The following is a 19,837-nucleotide window of genomic DNA, read 5'->3' as shown; positions in this document are numbered from 1 at the left end:
AAAAATTTGATTTTCTTATTTAAAAATAAAACTACCTTATCAATTTACATTATTTTTTTGTGTACAGTATTTTCTTACCGTCATAAATATGTACATCATACGGATTAACAATTTTTGGTTTTTAAGGAGAAAGAATTCTAGACAAGTACCTGTTTGTACATACATTGTCATTTTTTAACTCTATTTTCAAAGATGGAATTGTCCTCAATTTGAAACACCTACTTTTTGCAGTCTTTATTTTAATACAATTCTAATACATTGAATTGTTACAATTTTAAATACATACCATTTCAAAAAAATGATATTTTATTTATTTAACGAATTTTTAGTTTGAAATTATTTTTACGATAAGAAAGAAGAAATTATTAATTTCTAAACGATTAAATTATAACAGTACATAAATTAAGTAATAAGGTTTAAACATTTGTTTTATGTATCTAAAAGAAAATGTTTAGCTGGCAATTATTTTTTGCATTAAGAGGAAAGAGAATGGTTATTGTTTTAAAAAGATAAATTATTACGATTTTAAAATGGATCAACAAAAGTATTTATTTTTTTATTTAAAGTTAATTTAACTGACAATGATAATTATTTTTACAGGAACAAAAAAGATACATTATTTTCAATGGAAATATTATTATTATTAACAGTAAATTATGCAGACAGATGAAGAAAACAAGTATGGGATTTTCATGAGGGTCCTGTGGTTACATAATCAATTGTTAACTATTCTTCACTTTACCAAATATATTTTTATTTATAGGCTTTTTATTCAAGCCGGCAGCAGCTCATTTGTATATAAGGTTATGAGAAATCTCGTTATTTCACGAGACCCACCAGTATATGATTAGACGCAGCAATCATTGTTTTGTTTTTCTTTATACTTTTTTGTCTGCTACCTAACCCTTACATGCTGCACAAAATCAGAGGTTTGTACTAATTTTTATTTGCTTACAGGTGGTTATCAGTCATTGAATCATAAATCGCACTAATAAATTATATTTGAGATATCCTATTTCACTTAAAACCGGTCAACATTTGCATCATATTTGATGGTCCAAAAAACTGATGTTTAATCCTTGGCCGAGTCATACCAAAGATTAAAAAAATGGTATGTGATGTCCTCCTTGCTAAGCAAGGGTAAGTGGAGTAATCTTGGAAAAGGAATGGCGCTCTCTCCTATATCTCAGTGCAATAGCCAATGAAAAAGGAATCTTCACATTGCTCTTGACAATGCGCAACCACTTTACTTTTTTTTAGTTTACTTTATTTCACTAAAATGATGATTTATTAATTAGCCGTTTTGGTAGAAAGCAGGTTTAATTAGAGACTAATCAAGGACAGATCTAAAACAAAATGAGTTCAGTCCACTTGACACGTTCCCATTTGTGCTAATGTCACAAACATAAGACAAGTTCACGATGTAGAAGTGGTAAGCAGAGTGTCAAGATCGCCATTTTGTAGTATGATTACTGTATTGATATCAATTCTACTGGCCTTGTTTGACATGAAGAAAAAGGTCTCCAAGTTTCGACTAAAAAATCAAACTTCTTATCTACAATTTAAATCCATTTTATCAAAACAATTTCATCAATACAAAACATGGTTTGTAAAGAGTTATGAAAACAGGAATACAAAATTGGTTGAGTCCGCCAATGTATATGCACTATAGAAATGGAATTGAGTTCATAAGTTTCATAGAAACAAGGAGAGAAAGATGAAGTCTTATTGCAGCGACATCACAACCAGGACTTTTATCTAGCTTCTTGAGCAAAGAAATATGACTTCTTCTCAACACTGTGTTCAAGATTACTGTTCATAAAAGGTGCAAACAATGTTTAGGCAGAAGCACTACACAAAAGTGTTTTGGCTGAAAATCCCATCAATCACTTCATGAATGAGGAGATGTAAATGCATAGGAAAATAGATCATAATTATGTAACTGCTACAAAGCATTAACTTCCAACTTTCCCCATTAAAGATAATGCATGATGGCCTTCTCTTGGATCTGATTTTAATGTAGTATTGACATACTGACTAAAGATAATTTTACTTATCAGAGTGATTAATCGGTCATAGTTGAAACATTTATGCTTTATTGATTTTAATAAATTGCAGTTATGTATGAGAAAATAAATACTTTTGGGACATCAGCACCAGTAAAACAATTGTAAAAAGATTAACCTACCTCACACAGAAATGTATACATATAAATTTGTTGTAAAAGTATTTCTGTAACAGAACTTATGTGAAATTTCCAATTAAAAAAAAACATAGAGGAAACTATATTAGATAGAGTTTTTTTTATAGAATTCTTCTGTAAGATATTATGCAAATAAGAATATTTAAGAAAAAAGCTATCTATTATTGCATTTAAAGAGAATCATATTTTGCTGGAAACTTTTGGGGGTTTGGTTTGGTTTGGTTGCTTTACAGCATATTACCACTTTTTGGATTGTTAATACAAAGTCCAGTAATTTTGGAAACAAATGTTTTATGCTTCATAGTTCCAAATTAACTGAACTCAGCCCAAAGCCTAACCTCGTCAGACAATACACCCGCCCCTTGTACCGGACCAGTTGGTACTGCCAGAGTTTTTCATCTACATGGATCTGCAGATATGCCGATTTCAGATCGACAATCTTAGTGGCCCGCCCCATTCTTCTCCATTTCCTCATGACCTCCTCACATATGTCGATCCCCGTTCCAGTGTGGCAGGCTACGTGTTTGTTCAATTCCTTAAAATCCAGCACGGGCCTAATCTTGTTTTTGGTAGGCTGAACAACCGCCAGTAGTGGCAACACTCCTTTTTCTTCCCCTGTCCACGGTTTCAGAATTCCTTCTTTTATCCACCTCTCCACTTCTTCCTCGAATCCTTTTCTTATTTCTCCTCGCAGGGTGTTTTTGTAGCAACCCACCTTATTCTGTAGTTCTGGGGGCCCGGAGATCCATTTCCATTCCACCGTCCACCTCACGCCATCAAACTTCGCCAGAAAATCTTTGTCCTCAATGCAGCAAACCTCCGGTTTTGGGGTTCTGATGGTTCTATCACCTTCCACTCCTGCCATCCCCACTGCGCCGAGACGTCCAAACGTCACTTGGCCCCCTCTTAATGTAGCGCCCCCCCAGTCGGTTAATTGCACTCATACCTATAATCACGTCGACACCACCGACCAGATGATTCAACACTAGGGCTTGCAGTCCAATGGGCACCCCTTGCACCATTACTTCCGCTGTCGTCTCTCCTAGGCATTTCACATCCCTGCCATCCACGGTCCTAATAATCCTGGTTCCACTCCATGACCTCGCGACATTCCTCGCTAACAACGTTGTAGTGCAGACTGTGTCGACAAGGGCTATGGCTCTCTTCCCATTGACTACCACCGGTAACCGAAGCAATGTTCCATCATGCGCCATTTCTACACAGAAGGGGTAACCACTGACACCTTTTTCAAAGAAGACCATTTTTTTCTCTTCATTTATTAACCAACACACATCAATTTCAGATTGAAAACAACTGTAAATAACACCGAACGTATCCTTTTCTCTCTCTGCGAGGAGCTGACTTATGTAGGTTAATAAATGGAGACAAAAAAAAAATAAAATAAAAACAAAAAAAAAAAAACAACAGCCTTCTTAGAAAAAGGTGTCTTACACCGAAAGTCTCAGCAAAAAAGAAATGATTTTAATCATTAAATAAAATATTTTATAACATTATTTGGTTTTCTAACATTTTCAAATTAAAACATATTCTACTTCAAAACTTTTTATACAAGCAGATACTATAAAATGTCATCAACGGGGATTTCAATATACTTTCCAAGGAGTTATTTTCCAACACCAAGTTGTGATTTACGCAGAGTTCAGCAAAAAAATACCACAAGTGCTTTCATCTCATTAGAAGAAAGCATTTTCTATGCATATTTTTTGTGAAACAGCCTACCAGAGAAGATAGTGACGATCACTATCATAACCAGATTTAACGTCGCTTTGGACAAACATTCATATGGTGCGACATAGGCATACACAGCTTTTAACTCTCCTTTCACATGGCTTGTTGCACTTAGCAATTTTTTGCCATGCAATTTTAAGTAAGCCCTGGTTGATTTTAATCATATTCAGTTAAATTGTAAGACAGCGTCATAGTTCTTTTTAAGTCATTTAAAATGAAGTTGAGATAATTGTAAAGTTGATATTACCCAGTTGCTGCAAATCAGGGATGGTGCATTACACGATTACAAATGGCACCCTGAACCTTACAGAGAATTAAGGTCTAATGTACAACGTAAAAAGAACCTGGAATCTTAGGAAAATCTCCATCATTCCAGTAATTATAAGAGCAACTAGACTTATGGAAAAGAATTTTAAAATCTACGAAGCAAATATACTCGATGAACCAAGTGCAAAAGAGATCCAGACGATTGCACTTAAAGAGACAGAATTTTGAAAAATATCTCGGTTGGAATGTATGAGATAGTAGGTGAATGGTGTCATCCGGTAGGATGCCCCATTGCCAGCTAAATAAATAAACAAAAATCAATGAATTTCTACATTTCTTGGCCAAGAGATTAGGGTTCAATCCTTGGTTGAGTCATGCAAAAGACTCCAAGAAATATAGTACTTAATGCTCCTCTAGCTAAACACTCAGAATTATAAGATGAGGATTAAGGATAAGTGAAGTAATTCTGGGAAAGAATGGCATTCTTTCTTACAACTTGATATAATAACCAAACAAAAAGGGAGCCTTTAGGTTTCCATCGACTATGGTTGATCACTTTACCTTACTATATGATAACTATTTTTTTTAGATAATTATTGTCTACATATAATTTTTTATGTTCAACAAGACAAAAAACTAACCACTATTTGGCAGATGCTGATCTAGCCCTTAATATTCTTTTTAAATATATATATATATATATATATATATATATATATATATATATATATATATATATATATATATATATAAATAATGAAAATAAGACAATGCAATTACAAATTAATAACACCAGACCTTAATTTATTATGAATTGTTTAAAGAATAGGTATGCAAATTAGGCATACACATAGCTGTATTTGGGCCTTTACTCTCCAGTATATATGCTTACACTATTTTAAAAAGACTATGATGCATTATTGATTTAAATAACAATGAGTTGTTTTGATTTTGATGGTAATATAGATGTGATAGATAAAAAAAAAACTTTAACATCTATTCATTTAGATAGAAGAAAGAAAAAAAAAACAACAAAAAATACGATTAACCTATAATCTCTTATATATTTTTGAATTTAATACTCTTCTGGCAGAATTTTCTCACATATCATTTTTCATTTTATAATGAATCTGATTCTGAATCAAAGCAGAGAGAGAACATTACTTTGAAAAAAATAAAAAATAAAAAAGAGAGACGTGCAAAAGACAAGTTGGACGCTGTTCCATGCATATAATGTGCACAGTTGCTAAAAATGGCCACAATCAAACAGCCAATGAGAAACAAGTATAAAAACGATTTCGACATGAAATGAGTAACAAGAACAAACTAAACATATAAACAGCAATTATGACAAGTTTTGCAGACATTGCGGCAAGAAACAACAACCGGTCCTGTGTTTCATAGAAATTGCTTCGCAATAAAAAAACAAAAAAGCACACACACAAAAAACAACTCAATATTCTTCAATCTGAAGCCAAGTTAACCAAATATCACAGCAGTAATTCAGGTCTGCACTGGTTTACACTAACAGATTACTAAAATGACAGTTGTTCACTGAATGTTTATTTTATTAAGGGAGTCACAACTTATCGAAGCCTGACGGTCACTCGAGAATAAGAGTTAATGAGTATAAGGTTGTCATTAAAACAGTGCAATGAGCAGTAGTAATGGAAATCAGGTAGAATTTGATAATGCAAGAGAACGGCTCAACAAGAACTTGTCTACATTGGATTTAAAAACTATCATGTTGTATTAAGATGGAAAGCAGACTCGTTGTATATAGTTCCACAGGCGGGCAGTTTGAGGAAAGAAACTTTGTTCATGGAATTTGTGTTTAATTTTTAGCACAGATAGAGAATAGGAGAAATTGTTAATCGTGGTTGTAGATGGACGAGCATTTGTCGTGAATGTTTTAACAGGGGGCATAGTCAAGTATGACATTCAAGTGCACCCGATAACACAGTGGCAAGCAGAGGTCTAGTGATTCACAGGGCTAATTCCTTGATTACATGTTCCAAAGACTCAAGTACAAGTCCTAGTACTGAGAAATATGAGTTTTGATATGATTGGATACCTCCCCTTTAAAAAAAACAAACGAATTTGAATCCCCGAGGTCACTGTCACCCCCCCCCCCTCTGCACTCCACTGTCCAATTTGTGAGCTTTGGGGAATGTGATGTTATTACTGTTAGCCTCATTCTCAGGTTCATTCTGGAGTTAGAGCTAAAGTGGTGCCAAAAAGAAAATTTGCACTTGTCATTTTTTTCAAAAACCGTAAATTTCAGCTAAATTGAACATAACTGTTTAAACACCCTATATCTCATTCGATTCTTTTATACCTCTATAATTTTACCTGTTCATATTTGACTTTTAATTGAAGAATCGTCGTGTATATATTAATTTGAAAAGGTAAAATTATAGAGGCATAAAAGGCGAATCAAATGAGGTATAATTTGTTTAAACAGTTACATTCAATTTAGCTTAAATTTGCAGATTTTGAAAAAATGACAAATGCGGGCTCTCTTTTTTTGGTGCCACTATACATCTATGTATTTTTAATCATAAATTAATGGAGGAAGCCAAACAAGAAGGCATGGTCATTTTTTTATTATTATTATTTGGATTATGCAGACTAACGTTCTCATCTTGAGCATTATTTTCACAACATTTCAGCTGATGTATCCTCCAACCTTCTTTAGGTGTCTCTTGTCATATGCTGGGCTATGATCACCCACTAAGCAGACCTAGTATAGAATTTAATACGATACAGTATGGGAACGATTAATATAAACGATATAGTCAATATATATATTCTGTAATAATAAGTAGTAGGCTATAGTTTAAGTAGTAAGACTATACATTTAAACACAAGAATACGAACGCTCCCAAAATTTATATTAAAATTGTCTAGTATGAATTTTGGGAGCCTTTTACATATTTTTGTTTTTACTTATGATGAGTTGTAGTACACCTGCCGAGCACTGTACATAATGATTTCATTAATATTATAAAGCGATTTTAGGAAAAATTCAACCACCTTGCCATTTTAACCTGAATTTCTGATCAAAATGGTTTATTGTTTGATTTTCATGGCAATCATAAAAAACATTGATTAAAACTTTAATATCTGATTCATGTTTGTCTGTATGTTAAATAATTATTTGGATATATTGTGTATTGTGAATTATCATAAGATTACGAGACTACTTTCTCTCTTGCAATGTCCTTATTGTGCAGCTAAACTTATCCGTCAAGAGAGAAGGAAGCTACAGTATTGTATTCGTAAAGTATTAAAGTTTTCACCTGAAAATTGGCTATGGTTGTCTTACCAAAGGTAAAGATTCGAAGTTCGAACTATTTTACTAATGAGGATTTATCGTCAGAATTTATTCTTAAATATTTAAGCTCAAAGGAAAAACAATTTGTTTCAGAATTTTTTAGGTAAGAATTCATTATTTGGATTAGTCAAACTACTGATCTCATCTTGGATATTATTATCACAATGTTTCAGCTGATGTAATTGCCAACCTTCTTCAGGTCAAGTTCAAGAATTTATGTCAAACTCGGGAATCAACATGGAATTTTGAATGGAATGCTTTATTTAATTAATGGGAACAGTGTGCACTCGTTCCAGCAACGATAACCGGGACTGTGGCAGTTGCAAAAGAATTTTTTTTTAAATAAAAAACACGACTGGTTTAAAAAATAAGGAGATTTTCCAACGAATGGCTTAGAACTAAAATAATTTTAACTACCATTTTGAATAGTTTTAAAGTTAAAAAAAAAACTTTTAAAACTATGTGTGTATGTGTATGTATTTAACAAAATACATGCTCACACACATATATTATTGATTCTGTTCGTTTTAGATTTCACTATCAGATAAGAATCACAGTTAATGATTCCGCAACCCTTGCTTTATGATAAACTCCTTATAGGGCAGCTAAACTCATCTGTCGAAAGAGAAGGGGGTCATAGATCATTAAAACAGAACTCACCCAAAGTTTTTACCCTGACAATTGGCTGTGATTGTCTTAGCAGAGATCAAATATTAGAGTAGTTCAAACAGAAACACATTTTTTTAAGCAAAGCAAATTTAGAAATGTCAGGAATCTTTTGGTTGGAATTTCTGCCAGTCTAAAGCAAACGGTAACATATTGAACAAAGAAAGTGTGCAATTCATTAAAGACAAAGGACAACATACTGATTAATACGATAGGACTAACATAAAAAGAGAGCGAGAGATAGAGAGAGGAAAGACTGAACAAAAAAGAAAGAGACAAAGAGCAAGAGATCAAGAATGAAATAGAAGTATTAACAAATTATATATATATATATATATATATATATATATATATATATATATATAGGGTATTTAAAAAATCCATGGCATAACTTCAGGATAATGTTCTATATGTGTAAAGTATCTTCTTTATCTGAAGTTAGCTGCTATAATAACATTTAATTACTAGTCTAATTTCCTTTGTAATCCATTTCTTCCTCTGTGTGATCTTTGCTTGGTATTATTTATTTGCCTGTATTTGGCCCATGTTGGCCATCAAAGGGGTCTCTACCGATCATGATGCTTAGACCTACGGCTTTTATATTTGTTTGGTGTCATCATTTCATTATTTTGTTTGTATACATAGCAACACCAGACCTAGGCTTAATTTCCATGCGATCATGTCACAGGAATAGTGTATGCCTATGCTATATGTAGAAATAACATTGAACTATCCCATGCATTGTACGTGTTAGATGCTTGCAATAAAATATGATGCCCAGTATCAGTTTCAATGGCTTATAACTGGAAAACCAAGCAGTTTCAAGCCTATAGTAATGGGAAATTTTTACATTATTTACATATACAGAACATAATCCCGAAGTTGTCTTCGGTTTTCTAAAACCCCTATATATATATATATATATATATATATATATCTTTATGGAGAGAGAGAGAGAAAAGAGACAGAGAGACAGAGATAGACAGAATTGGTAGGATATGGTTATGTTACTCACTCTTAGTGTCAGGGATACTAGTGGCAGTAGTAGCAACCGCTATCCCTGGGGGTGGAGAAATAATGGTTTCAATGGTCAGTCACTAGTAGGTCAGTTACAAGCCAGTATGTCCAAGTCATACAGCAGTAACATACCAACCAAATATTATGGGATGCCAAATCTTCAGCATGTGGTACCCAGCATTAGAAATAAGGTTTAGTCACATCTCATTAGCCATTGTAAAGCAGGTGTGCATTCAAAATAAGAGAAGCTGAGAGCACACGTTAGTAGCTAACAAAAAGTGACACAACAATCCACCTGTTTTCTTTTATTAAACACATGAGCCTAATGTTTATTCCAGTAAAACTTAAGGAGAGAGAACACCTTCACGAGGAGAATACATATCAAATGATTGTTCATTTACTTTTTGTAATTCTCTGTCAATAAGTTAAATTATTATTTTGATACCAGTGTGTAAGAGAGATTAGAAGACTAGTTTCTATTTTTAAGTTTTTAACAAATAAAATTTGAACAAACTTCCATTCATTAACATCTTATTCACGTTTCGCTATAAGTTAAACAATTGTTTCGATACCATTGTGCATTGGGCATCATAGAAAGAGATTATGAAATAAGATTTTCTCTTGTAAATTTAAACCAAGAAGGTTTGAAATAAGAAAATTTGAACAGGCTTTCACTCAACATCCGATTCACGTCTGTCTATAAACAATTATTTTGATACCATCGTATATTGTGAATTATTCAAAGAGAAATTATGATACTAGTTTCTTTTTTATACCTTTTGAACCAAAAACATTTGAACTGACTTTATTCATTAATATCTTATCACGTCTGCACGTACATCATTATCTATATTAGATCGCCCACACAACAACGATGGAAAATAATGGAAATTTAACTCATCTCACTAAGGTATAAAAAATACGATTTTATTCATTTAAAAATTGAATTCAAATTTCCTGTTAAGTTAACCAGTTCTGAAAAGCTACATTTTTCATTCTTTTTTTTTTAATTTTAGTTTCTATCTTGTAAGATTTGAACCAGGAAGGTTGGACCAAGAAATTCGAACTGGCTTTCAATCATAACATAACATTCATTTTAATCCATCTTTAATTGTTACAATTACAAAAAATTTAAAAAGTGAAATTCGTTCTATTTATTTAAAGAATAATTAGCTGACGATTATTTTCATGGTAAGAAGAAAGGGACATTTAAATTGTTACGATAAATACATTATGAGATTAAAACGTGTATTTTATTGATCTAAAAATATTTAGCTGACAATTATTATGTCAAGAAAAGGAATATTTTTCGTCTTTAAAGGTTTAAATTATTACAATTTTAAATAAATAAATAAATAGACATATTCGTTTTATTTATCTAAAAATTATTCAGCTTACAATGACAATTATTATTATGAAAGCAGAAAGAGGTATCTTTTCTTAATATTATTAAACTTTACATATATGTATTGTTTTAAAAATGTTAATTACACATAGAGATGAAGAAAAAAAACCTTGGAATTTTAATGTTCTCACTAGTAAACTTATGTAATAAAGCTAAAAACGAAAAAGATCGTGAATATTTAGAAAAGAAAAATGTTATAAATATCGTCATTAAGTAGAACTACATTTCTATATAGAGGGTTATCCAAAAACTGTAACCATTTGTGGTAAAGTAGCATGTATTATTGAAACGACAATTTACTATGTTTTACATAGATCTGGCTGATGGAAATGTAAGTTTAGTGTGGCATAAGATTTCCTTATATACTAATATTTTGCGAATGCAGCTCAGGAATTTATAATGTGCTCAATCCAAACTCTTTGACACTGAATCGCTGTGACTAATCATACATTGAAGTTTGTAATGACCCTGCCCAACATGTTATGTAAAATTCTCTTAAACTATTCATACGTTATTGTTAAGTGCAGCAAAAGTTTGAGGATCATTAAAATAGACCCTTTCTTTTAGATACCGCCCACATAAAATAATCCTTAGGATAAAGGTGTGAAAACCAAGAATGGTTAATATGATGAGAGATGAACCCATCTTCAGAGAAGAAGTAGCGATAGATATATTTGAGAAAATTAGTATGACTCCATCCTACAGATAAATCACATGGAATTTCAAATGGAAATATTAGTCTGTCCAATATAGAAACACACATGGACAAACATGCTGAAGGATTTACGACAAACTCACTCATTATCTTGTGTATACAATGAGTTTTTTCTATTTTCAGTAGCGTCACATAAGATGTTTCTTCCCGTGTGAATAAAGTTCCATATTAATTAGTTGTTTTTGTTTATGCACTGAATACGTATTTGTATCCACAGCAAAGTCAAATAGGTCAAAGTTTGTTAATGAAATAAAACTATTTTACTGTTTTCACTGTATATTATAGATATAAAGTATGAGACATCTAGAGATTCAGTATTGGCATATATGAAAGAATTAAAGTTAAAATAAGATTATTCTTTTAAATTATTGAATATAAATGATTAAATTCAGTTTTTAAAGTTAAAATGAGATTATTCTTTTAAATTATTGAATATGATTAAATTCAGTTTTTAAAAACATTTGCGTAAGTAGATATTTTTTAGTTTCAACAAAATACACCAGGCAAGATGTGTTTTCTGAATGCAGTTCCTTGTTATTTAGAGCTCTGTTTGTTTATTTGTATTGACTAAAAAAGACAATCAACTACAACAAAAGAAGAGAATTGTGGTTCAAATTGGAGAAAACTGTTAGATTTTGGTCAATGCTAAAGAAGTGTGAGTTTTGCATAGTTCAGCATTTCTTATTTTGAGCTGTGTTTATTCACTTATAAGTAAACAATATCAAGATGGGTCAATATAAAAGTAATAAATTATTGTTTAACTGAACCTAATGTGTATGATTGAATATGAATTGCTTTCAGTGTAATAAAAATAAAGTTGGTGAGTGGCAAAATATTGCTTTTGAATGTGGATCATGTTGTCCAGATCAGAAATAACAAGAATGGTGAATCTAAGATCTTGCTCTGTAAAAGTAAGGCATTCAAACATTAGGAAAAGACTAGAGGCTCAAGTTCTTAATTTACAATTGAGCCTGAATGCTGATTATTATTTGGCATCCCATGTTGTGGCTAATATTGCATATAAATTGGAAAAAGTGGAAAGATAATATGAGGTAAGAACATTATTCGGCCAAAAGGTTATTTTTTTCTTCCCAGCAGGTAAATAGGAAAGTATAATATAATAATAAAAGTTGGCAGGACGATGGGATGTTGATTTAGAGAGTAGGAAGGGCAGATAAGTTTCGGTAGATCAGTAGGTAAAGGTGGCATAAGTAAGGGGCAGTTAGGTGAGATTAAAGGGAATTACAATAAATAAATAAAATGGTAAAAATTAGTTTCTGCATTAAAGATGCTGACCAAACAGAGAGAAAATATCAAGCATCATGTTTTTCTCAATCAGTATCTGCAAGTAGGAGAAGGAGGAAAGGAGTTAGGAAGAGGGTTATAAGAGGAGTAGATGGGAAAAATGGGGAAGAAAGGAAAGTAAAATGGGAGAGTTTGAGAAGAGAGATAATACAAAAAAGAAAAGAAAATATATTAAGAAAATAGAAAGAAATAGTTGCATAGTAAGTAATTACTCGGCTGAGTGAGTGGGGATGGGGAGAGATGTAGGGTGAAGAATTCAAGAAGAAAAAGAAAGAATAAATGTGGAAAATCAGTCATGGAAACAGAGAGGAGTTAAAGAACAAAAGAAAAAAATGAATAAATGTATGGATGGATGAAAAAAAATTATAAGAAGGTGTTGCCAAGGAGATGAGTGACAGGAAATATATATATATATATATATATATATATATATATATATATATATATATATATATATATATATATGCACACACTATGGGAGAGAGACAGTGTATGAGAGATGAGACAAGAATATTTAAAGCAAATGTTATTAGAATCTCTAAAGCTGAACAATCATACCTGAGCCAAACGGCAACACATTTTATTTCATTTTATTTTTTTTCTTTTATCAGTTTTCAAACGAAACACCACAGAAAGTAAAAATAACAGAATATGTTAAATAGTTAAAAACAAAAAGAAAAGATAAACAATAAAGGGAGGTAATTTGTTTTAATTGCTGCCAAAACTTACCAGTAGAGTAAAGTGTAGTTCTGTTAGGCCTCAGGAGACCATTCTCCCAAGCCTTACCTATTCCTGCATTGCTGAAGATCTTAGCTGACTCTACAAAGGGATGCTGATGTAAAATTTTATGTAAAATTTTGCAAATATCCAGAATCCTCTATTTTTAGGATTTCCATATTTTCATCATTAGATTAACTGACTGATGAGGGAGTTATGTGTGTAATTCCTAGCCAATTCTTCCTGAAATCACAGACATTAATCAATATCTAATCGAATTTTCACTGCATAGTGTTACACCATATAATCATCATAAGTTCTTTTCATTTGTGCAGGTTGAGGGGCATCATTCACAATAGTGCACCTCCCACCCCCACCCACTAACTGCTGCATGAAAAATTTCACTTCACACCTCCAAGAAACTGTATCATGATGATCGATATTTACCTCTCTCCCACCGCGAGAGGATATGACACAAGGTCTGAAGGTGGAAAAATAAATCAGTGCTCCAAGAGGAGCACTTCAGCCCTACAAAAATATGCCTGAGTAGCCCTGTCGGAATTCCTCAGTGAGGGCGCCTCAGGTAACAAGCAATGAACTTGCTCCTCCCAAAAGCCAGGAGGCAAGCCTTGGGTGATGGACCTCCTAGGGCTACACAGAACATTTTGTATTAATCCGACAGCAAAGAGGCCATCAAAATGGCCCAGTTTCTGTTGGATTGATTATCAAGGTTGGAACCTCGATGTGTATAACGAAAGTACACAGACCATGATGATCAACTGTATTGAGTTTCCACACTATATAATCTCTCCACAGCAGTTCGGTCGAACGCAACTTATGTCAGCCTCTTCTCTGCCTACTCAGAGTTTCCAAATCTCAACCTATCTTGTCCATATCAACAAATGCTTTTTTCTTTATTAATGATATCAATGTTCATGAGGCCAAGCTGTTCCAGCAGATCTTGTGATCATACAGTTGCCATACCTGGCTTCACATTGCAAATCTGTCTCATCAATACCCTGCCATTGCATTGCAAGTGTTGCAGATCTGTTTTAGCCAAAGGCCAGGTTTCACTTGCATTGAGCATTGCACTACAAACATAGGAGCCATAAGTGTGGCTAGGAGTCATATGTGTGAAGTGACATATGGTGAGTAGTGGCTGCAGTTCATAGAACTTCTTCCAAAAGCCCATGGCGTAGTGGATAAAGTACTTAGTAAAATTCAGTTGTAAACTACACTCTTCTGGAAGTTGAAGGTTCAATCCTCAGTGCAGAAGACATTCAAAAAGAAAATTGTGAATTACTCAGGACTTCTACCCAGTCATGGCTGATAAAATGAGAGTATCATTAAATAAATCATTCTGTTCAAAATTCTGTGCAAATTCCCAAGTTTGACAGAAAGATTCAGTTCAACAAGATACATCTGAAGAATGTTGTAGGTTACATTGACCGAAATGTTGTGAAAATAACACTGAAGATGAGAGCAGTAGTTTTAATAATCTAAATAATACAAATTCTTCCAGGCAGTTTTGACTTGTGTCTTTGTGCCCAATTCACAGCTCCCTGAATAAGTATATATCTTAATAGAGGCGTATTATAAGGCTATCACAATGGAAGAAATGAAAATTTGCCGATGTTTAGAAGGTAAGACAAAAACAAATAATTTTCTATATATTTAAATTTTTTCCTTTTCAATAGTTAATCTTACTTGATTAATCAAAACTTCCATTCAGTGATCTAATATCTGTGACCATGTTCCATAATATATTTCCAGAAAAAAACTTCTTTATCAAAAGGTAGGTATTTCACATCTCTTGAAATCCATGTCAATCCTCATCTTCATATTAATAAAAGGCGTTTATGTTTCTCATCTATGTTTAACTTTCATGAATATACAGTAATTTCTTTTTTACTGAGCCCTCCGATAGTCAATATGACTGCACCCAGGCAACGTCAAGTAAATACAACTAGTCTTTTATAATTTAGTATCAACATTACTTAAGTTTAAGTGAGAACCGATGGAATGGGTTCTTTTTTTAGGCTACTGGCATCAGTGGGTAATATACAAGAAAGACTTCATGTCATGATGATTTGTATGATTTGGCAGTCTATGTCATGGAATTTTATATGGCGATTATTCAGAGTACTGTCCCCATTTTGGATATTAATTTTCACATTATTTCAGCCAATGTAACTTCCAAACTTCTTCATGGCTGACAGAACAAGAGCAAGTTACTCTCATGGATTAAATAAAGGGTCCTGCTTGAAATTCTGTACAGATTCCCAAATTCGACAAGATGCACTTGGAGGAGGTCAGAGGTTATATTGGCTGAAACGTTGGAATAATAACATCCCAGATGAGAACAGTTGTCCAAATAATTGGCAATTGCTGTTTTGTAATTACAAGAGCAATTAATAAGGTTCTGAATAGAGACGAAGAGGAAAAAGAGGATTAAGAATGACTGGCAAATTCTGTTTATTTACTTTCTGTGTTTCGCATACAATGAAGACATTGACAAAAAAAAAAAAGACAAGAGTATCTGCGCTTTTGCGTGTTTGTCAGCTAAATAGAAAAATAAGAACAATAAACATAAAATATATATATATATATATATATATATATATATATATATATATATATATATATAAACTTCGCACGTTTTGTGAAAATTTTTTTTTAAGTAACAGTGATAAACATAAAGTCACCGGAAAAGAAATCCTCAGTGTAACAAAAAATCGAAATGTTATAGTTCCGATAAAATGTTGGACATAGATACTTATATTCACAAACACATATACAGGCACACGTTGTATACTTGCACGTAAACATGATTACACATATAAACATATATAAGATAATCAAGGTATTTAAAATTAATAAAAGGCTACCAAATTCAGAATAATTGTTAGAGTATAGAAATCATGTGCTTGTAAAATTTAATGTAACAAAATGTATATTTAGAAAAAAGTTGTAAAAAAAGCAGGTCTGAGCAGCTGATTGGTTAAAAAAAAAGAATGTTGATTATTTTTTTAACAAATAAAACAAACGAGCAAACAAACAATGGTGTATAGCAAGAGCTTTCTTTTTTTTATTTTTACTATTGGGTAATTACATATAAAGGCTAAGAACCATTTGTGGATGCGTGTTAATTAGATGGAAATGACTGCCAGCATGAAAGATGAATGTCACTACGGAACAGATACTACACTTTGATCGAGAGTACTAACATTGACCAATGGTATAAACTGTTGGGTTTATTTGCTTCCCAACTGAGCAAATTAGGCACAAGGCCGTTTTTTAATGTGGAGATGGATGGAGGGGGGAGGGAAAGCGGGGACCAACTCCCGAGAGGTGGGAAATGGGAGCTGGATTAGTAACTGTTGGTATGAAGGGTTGCTCCTTCAGTGACCAAGGTCAGATATGTGGGGTTACCCCCACATATGGTCTTTGCTAGTCATAGCTTGCAGCATCTGTCGGAACAGATACTACACTTTGAGATATTAAATCTTTTATTCATGTTAAAAATACAGTCAAAATCAACGATGAACAAAAAACTTAGGCACATGGCCAACTCAAAAGGGGGGATTTTGGGGGTCGTTGGTCATCCTTGTCACTCCAGAACTAAACAAAATCAAAAGTTTCTCCCAGCTAGTATCTTCTTTCACCATAATACCGCATTCACCCTTTCATATTGGGGGACGTCCTACTTAACTCCCAGTTTTTAAAACATTTTTTATTGATACTACACTTTGATCTTTGCCAAGATGCCAACTCCAAATGGTATAAACTGAGTTTGATTACATATGGGTCGGTTTTTGAAAAGAATTAGCTCACATTTGACTTAAAGTCCACCATACTATAATCAGTCCTGTGGTAATATATTTCACAGGTAGGAAGCTTTAAAAAAAAACTTTGCTCATGGAAATTCTGCCTGATATTAGAAGCATGGAGGGAGAAAAGAGAGTTTTTTTTTTTTCATTATGGTAGAAACACAAATTCTTGCTATGAATCTCTTACAAGAAAGAATCAAAGATTGAAGCTCACGTGATCACCTTCCCTGGAAATAATAATAGAGTAGAGAGATGCTAGCAACTTCTGTCAAAAAGGAGTTGTAAGGAAGACATCGTCCCTTTCGAAATTTCAAAATCGATTTTGCAGTCTGTCATCGTAAGAGTACTCTGAACAACGCCTCTTCAGATAGGGCAGCAGTTTGCCAATGCCTTCATTTTATAACCATTATGAGTCAATGTTCTCCAGCGTAAATCTGGAAAATTAGGATCACTCTCTTTTTCTTTAACTAGCTGGAAAAAAAATTAGTTGTAAATTATATCTTTGCATAGAATTGGAAATGAAAGTTCATCTTAAACATGTGCGTATATTTTGTTTCATGTCAAAAAGTCCTGATCATATAAGAATAACTAGAAATCCAAATCAGGATAGATAATATTAATTTGCCAAACAGAATAATTTTGCACAACTTTTACCTCCCCTTATGAAGATTAAAAACAAGATATAATGCTACTAAAGTTTATGTCTAGAATCCTTATTCCAAGTTTTATAAAAATATCTCACATGAGTTTGATTCTAGAAAATGTCTAAAATGTAAGGTGCAAAAGTAAGAGAGCTTTAGAAGAAATTAAAATCCAGGGATTATACTTAATTTATTTTCATTTCACGAAGACAGGAGAAATATAAATTTTCGTAAATGGCCTCAACCCCGTCTTTGTCCTTTTTCTTTATTATTTCTCTATCTTTAATCTGTCTATCAAATAAAATGGTCTGTCAGGATCTAAACCTTTTTAAAAATAAATAAAGACATGGTTACTGGAATCTAACTCTATTATATATAATATTTTTATTGATAAAGACAAGTAAAAGTTTGGTAGTTTTCGTTTATGGGCAAAATGGTCTGTCAAAATAGTCCAAAGTTTTGGATTTGGCAAAAATGAACAGTAAAATGGTAAAAACTTGGTCATTGGAATTTAGTTTAATCTATATACTCGTACCTATAAAGTTGAATTTTTTCTCGATGTCATATTGATAATAAAACCCTACTTTTTCTATTAAGAAATTATTAAAACAAACTTCTTAATATACTCAGTGATGGATAAGCGAGCGACTATATAAAAGTCAACTAATTTGCATATTCCTTTGAAAAACGAGCCACAATAACTAAGTTGCTCGGAAATCCACACAGATGATTTGTTTATAGAGGTGAAGGCTTTGTGTAGAACCAACCACACTTTTTTGTATTACTGCTAACCTTTGTCGAAGCAGTTGACTGCCACAGGACAGCGTATACAGTAGACCGCAGGTTTTACATTAGTTACCTTCTCCTACATATATGTTTTAATGAAAACTTGGGGTACATCTCTCCCAGTGAATTAATGTGCCCCCAGATACCAACTTGGGAATTTCTATGACTCGGCACGGTACATACAGTGCTTACAGAGTCACCCATCAGGTACTGGCCAGGCTCAACGTTGCTTAACTTTAGTGATTATGCCATAAATATATATATATAAGTGACCTTGTTGGTATGTGTGCGAAAAGTGTTTACCAAACATCTCTCTGAATATTTGGTCTGCCGAGTTGAAATTTGATATATAGGGTATTTGCACCTGTAGCACACTTTCAATTTGGTTTTTAGCTGGTAAAATAGCTGTAATGTAACGTCACATATGTAGCATCGCATCTACAGCCAAACAAAAATAAATAGGAAATTTGACGGCTTTTCTTTCTTTTTTAACATAAGTTGTGTATTACTGTTTTTCCTTCTTCCCGTCTCGACACCAGATAAAATGTCCTTTATTTCTGCTCTGCTACATACCGACCATAGACACCGTTTTTTATATATTCATCTTTTTTGGCCACACTCTTTTTTCCGACTAGACATTAGCCACAGCCAACCCATTTTTGCTTTCACTTTACAAGATCATCTCTTTCGGCATTGACTTTGTTTCTCCTCCTGACCACGTGGTGTCCTTTTTTTATCTTTTTCTTTAGACACAAGCCCGAGTGCACTTGCCAATATTGTACATGCATTCAAACACTGTTCCTGCTGCTAATACAATTGCTTGCCATCCATCCTTTGGTTGCTGCTGATATTTTCATACATGTTTATATGCACTCAATTATATAGCTGCTAAGGGGTCCAAATTGAAAAAAAAACAAAACATTGACCATAGGTTAGTGCAAGTCGACTATACCTGTTTTTTTCTGCATATGCAAAAATTTAAAGTTATAGGTTAAACAACATTATTTTCTGCAGTCTGGCTGATGACACACAAATCATTTTTTTTTTTTAATTTTTGAAATCACTAATATATATTAGGTACAATATAATAATCTATTGAGAAGTTGCTCTACACTAATAAATACAAAATCTGCATGATTCAAAATACATTTAAGTGTATTTTAGAACCGGGCAACACTGGACAGCCTGTCAGTATAATA

The 19,837-nt window shown here is 32.8% G+C and overlaps 1 protein-coding gene across 1 annotated transcript in view; it reads right to left on the bottom strand.

Moving 5' to 3' along the window:
- Window positions 1–19,837, bottom strand: part of LOC145248803 (uncharacterized) — a 2,668,808-nt gene that overhangs the window by 79,714 nt on the left and 2,569,257 nt on the right. The window contains exon 16 of the mRNA XM_080110455.1: window positions 9,238–9,282. Within this exon, the coding sequence (XP_079966581.1) occupies window positions 9,238–9,282 (45 nt within the window). The remainder of the gene's footprint in view (window positions 1–9,237; window positions 9,283–19,837) is intronic.

The sequence above is a fragment of the Euprymna scolopes genome, chromosome 27, assembly GCF_053919585.1.
Source record: "Euprymna scolopes isolate OS-2025 chromosome 27, ASM5391958v1, whole genome shotgun sequence".
Taxonomy (NCBI): domain Eukaryota; kingdom Metazoa; phylum Mollusca; class Cephalopoda; order Sepiida; family Sepiolidae; genus Euprymna; species Euprymna scolopes.
This window is presented reverse-complemented; position numbering and strand designations above follow the sequence as displayed.